The 1,640-nt window shown below is 37.2% G+C and overlaps 1 protein-coding gene across 2 annotated transcripts in view; it reads left to right on the top strand.

Annotated features, from left to right (window-relative positions):
- The window catches only part of ano8b (anoctamin 8b), a 57,252-nt gene that overhangs the window by 36,371 nt on the left and 19,241 nt on the right, over positions 1 to 1,640 (top strand). For both annotated transcript variants that reach the window (XM_014007328.1, XM_014007327.1), the window contains exons 9-10: positions 495 to 647; positions 761 to 887. In XM_014007328.1, coding sequence (XP_013862782.1) covers positions 495 to 647; positions 761 to 887 — 280 coding nt within the window. The remainder of the gene's footprint in view (positions 1 to 494; positions 648 to 760; positions 888 to 1,640) is intronic.

The following is a 1,640-nucleotide window of genomic DNA, read 5'->3' as shown; positions in this document are numbered from 1 at the left end:
GTGCCATTCCACATTATTACAAATAACTTCATTTCTGGACATTTATGGTTTGATTTCTTTGTATGTATGGATCACTTGGGTTGTTACCGTCATCTGGTGAAAATTTCATGTCATTAGCACCTCTAGTAATATATTTACTGAGAAAAATGGTGACGTGTTCAATACTTATTTTACCCACTGTAGCACCAAGTCACAACTAAYGTCATTGTACAAAACAATCAATGTAAGAAGGACAGCAGATAAGAAATAATTACAGTAATCCAGTCTAGACGTGATAAATGCAAAAATCAGTTTTTCTGCATCATTTTTGGACAAGATGTTTCTAATTTTAGTGATATTACGCAGGTGGAAGAAGGCGGTCCTGGTAACATTTTTAATGTTGGGGTTAAAAATAACACCAAGGGTTTTTTTTTACATTAGAACTGGAGGCCAGATTAATGCCATCCAGAAGAAATGAAAGGCTACAAAGTTTATTTCTAAGCTTCTATCTGCAGGGAGTCAAGCGCTGCAGTCCGATAACGGGACGCGAGGAGTTCTACTATCCTCCGTGGCGACGGCGTGTTTTCAGGTGGCTGGTCAGCCTGCCCATCTGCATCCTGTGTCTCTGCTTTGTCTTCCTGGTCATGCTCATCTGCTTCGAGCTGCAGGTCAGTCAGCAATTATTAATGTATTCATCTGAAGTTCTGTCATTTTATACAGTTCTAACTCTTATTTGTTGGGGTCGACGGATTAAAAAAAGCAGCTTTTGTTGTCTTTGCAGGAGTTTGTGATGGGGATCAAGGAAATGCCTCGGCTYGCTCGCTTCATCCCCAAAATCATGCTCGCCATCACTGTGACTGCATGTGACGAGGTGTACAGGAAGATCGCCTGCTGGCTCAACGACATGGGTGAGAGTCGAGCTTCCACAGTCCTGCTGTGGGAGCAGAAAATCCAARTTTACCGTGTTTATGCTTGTATAATGCCACCACCATCTTTTTACTTAGAAAGMWTAAAATAATCCAATGCTACATCTAATTTCATACAGACTTTTTAGATACACGATTTTTCAGCCTCTGCAGTGTGCCCTCTGGTGGGGAACCATTATTTTGGGGGACATATYTGTGGCTGCATATTGCTGAAATGATCCACTGCGCTCCCATGGCAGAAACAATTACTAAATTAAGAACTTGCAGCTGACATCTTCTTTCCATCTGTACAGTTAACAAGAAAAAAACAAAAAAATAAAAGAGTTGTTCCTCCTCCAACTCCAGTGTGAAAATATTCTTAGCTCTGCGTGAGATACAGCGGGAAGGAGGGAGAAATTATGATGATTTATCCCCACGACACAAATATCATATCTAGACATTATTATTATTATTATTATTATACTAAAACACTACATATTGATGACATTACACTTTGTGTAAGAAATAAAATAGATAAATAATATAAATAAGGGGAAGTATTAAATATATAAATAAAATAAACTTTCCGCTACTCCTTATTTCTTAAACATTGACAAATTCTTTAATTAGGTTAAATTGGCTCAAAAGCCCTCTTAAATAAATAAATAAATCTAAAAATTGTAGTTACATATGAGAAAATATTTAAACTTATTACGGTAGTACATTCAAAGAAAAAAAAAAGTCAAAGTTTACTCC

The sequence above is a fragment of the Austrofundulus limnaeus genome, unplaced genomic scaffold (genome assembly GCF_001266775.1).
Source record: "Austrofundulus limnaeus strain Quisiro unplaced genomic scaffold, Austrofundulus_limnaeus-1.0 Scaffold41, whole genome shotgun sequence".
Classification (NCBI taxonomy): domain Eukaryota; kingdom Metazoa; phylum Chordata; class Actinopteri; order Cyprinodontiformes; family Rivulidae; genus Austrofundulus; species Austrofundulus limnaeus.
This window is presented reverse-complemented; position numbering and strand designations above follow the sequence as displayed.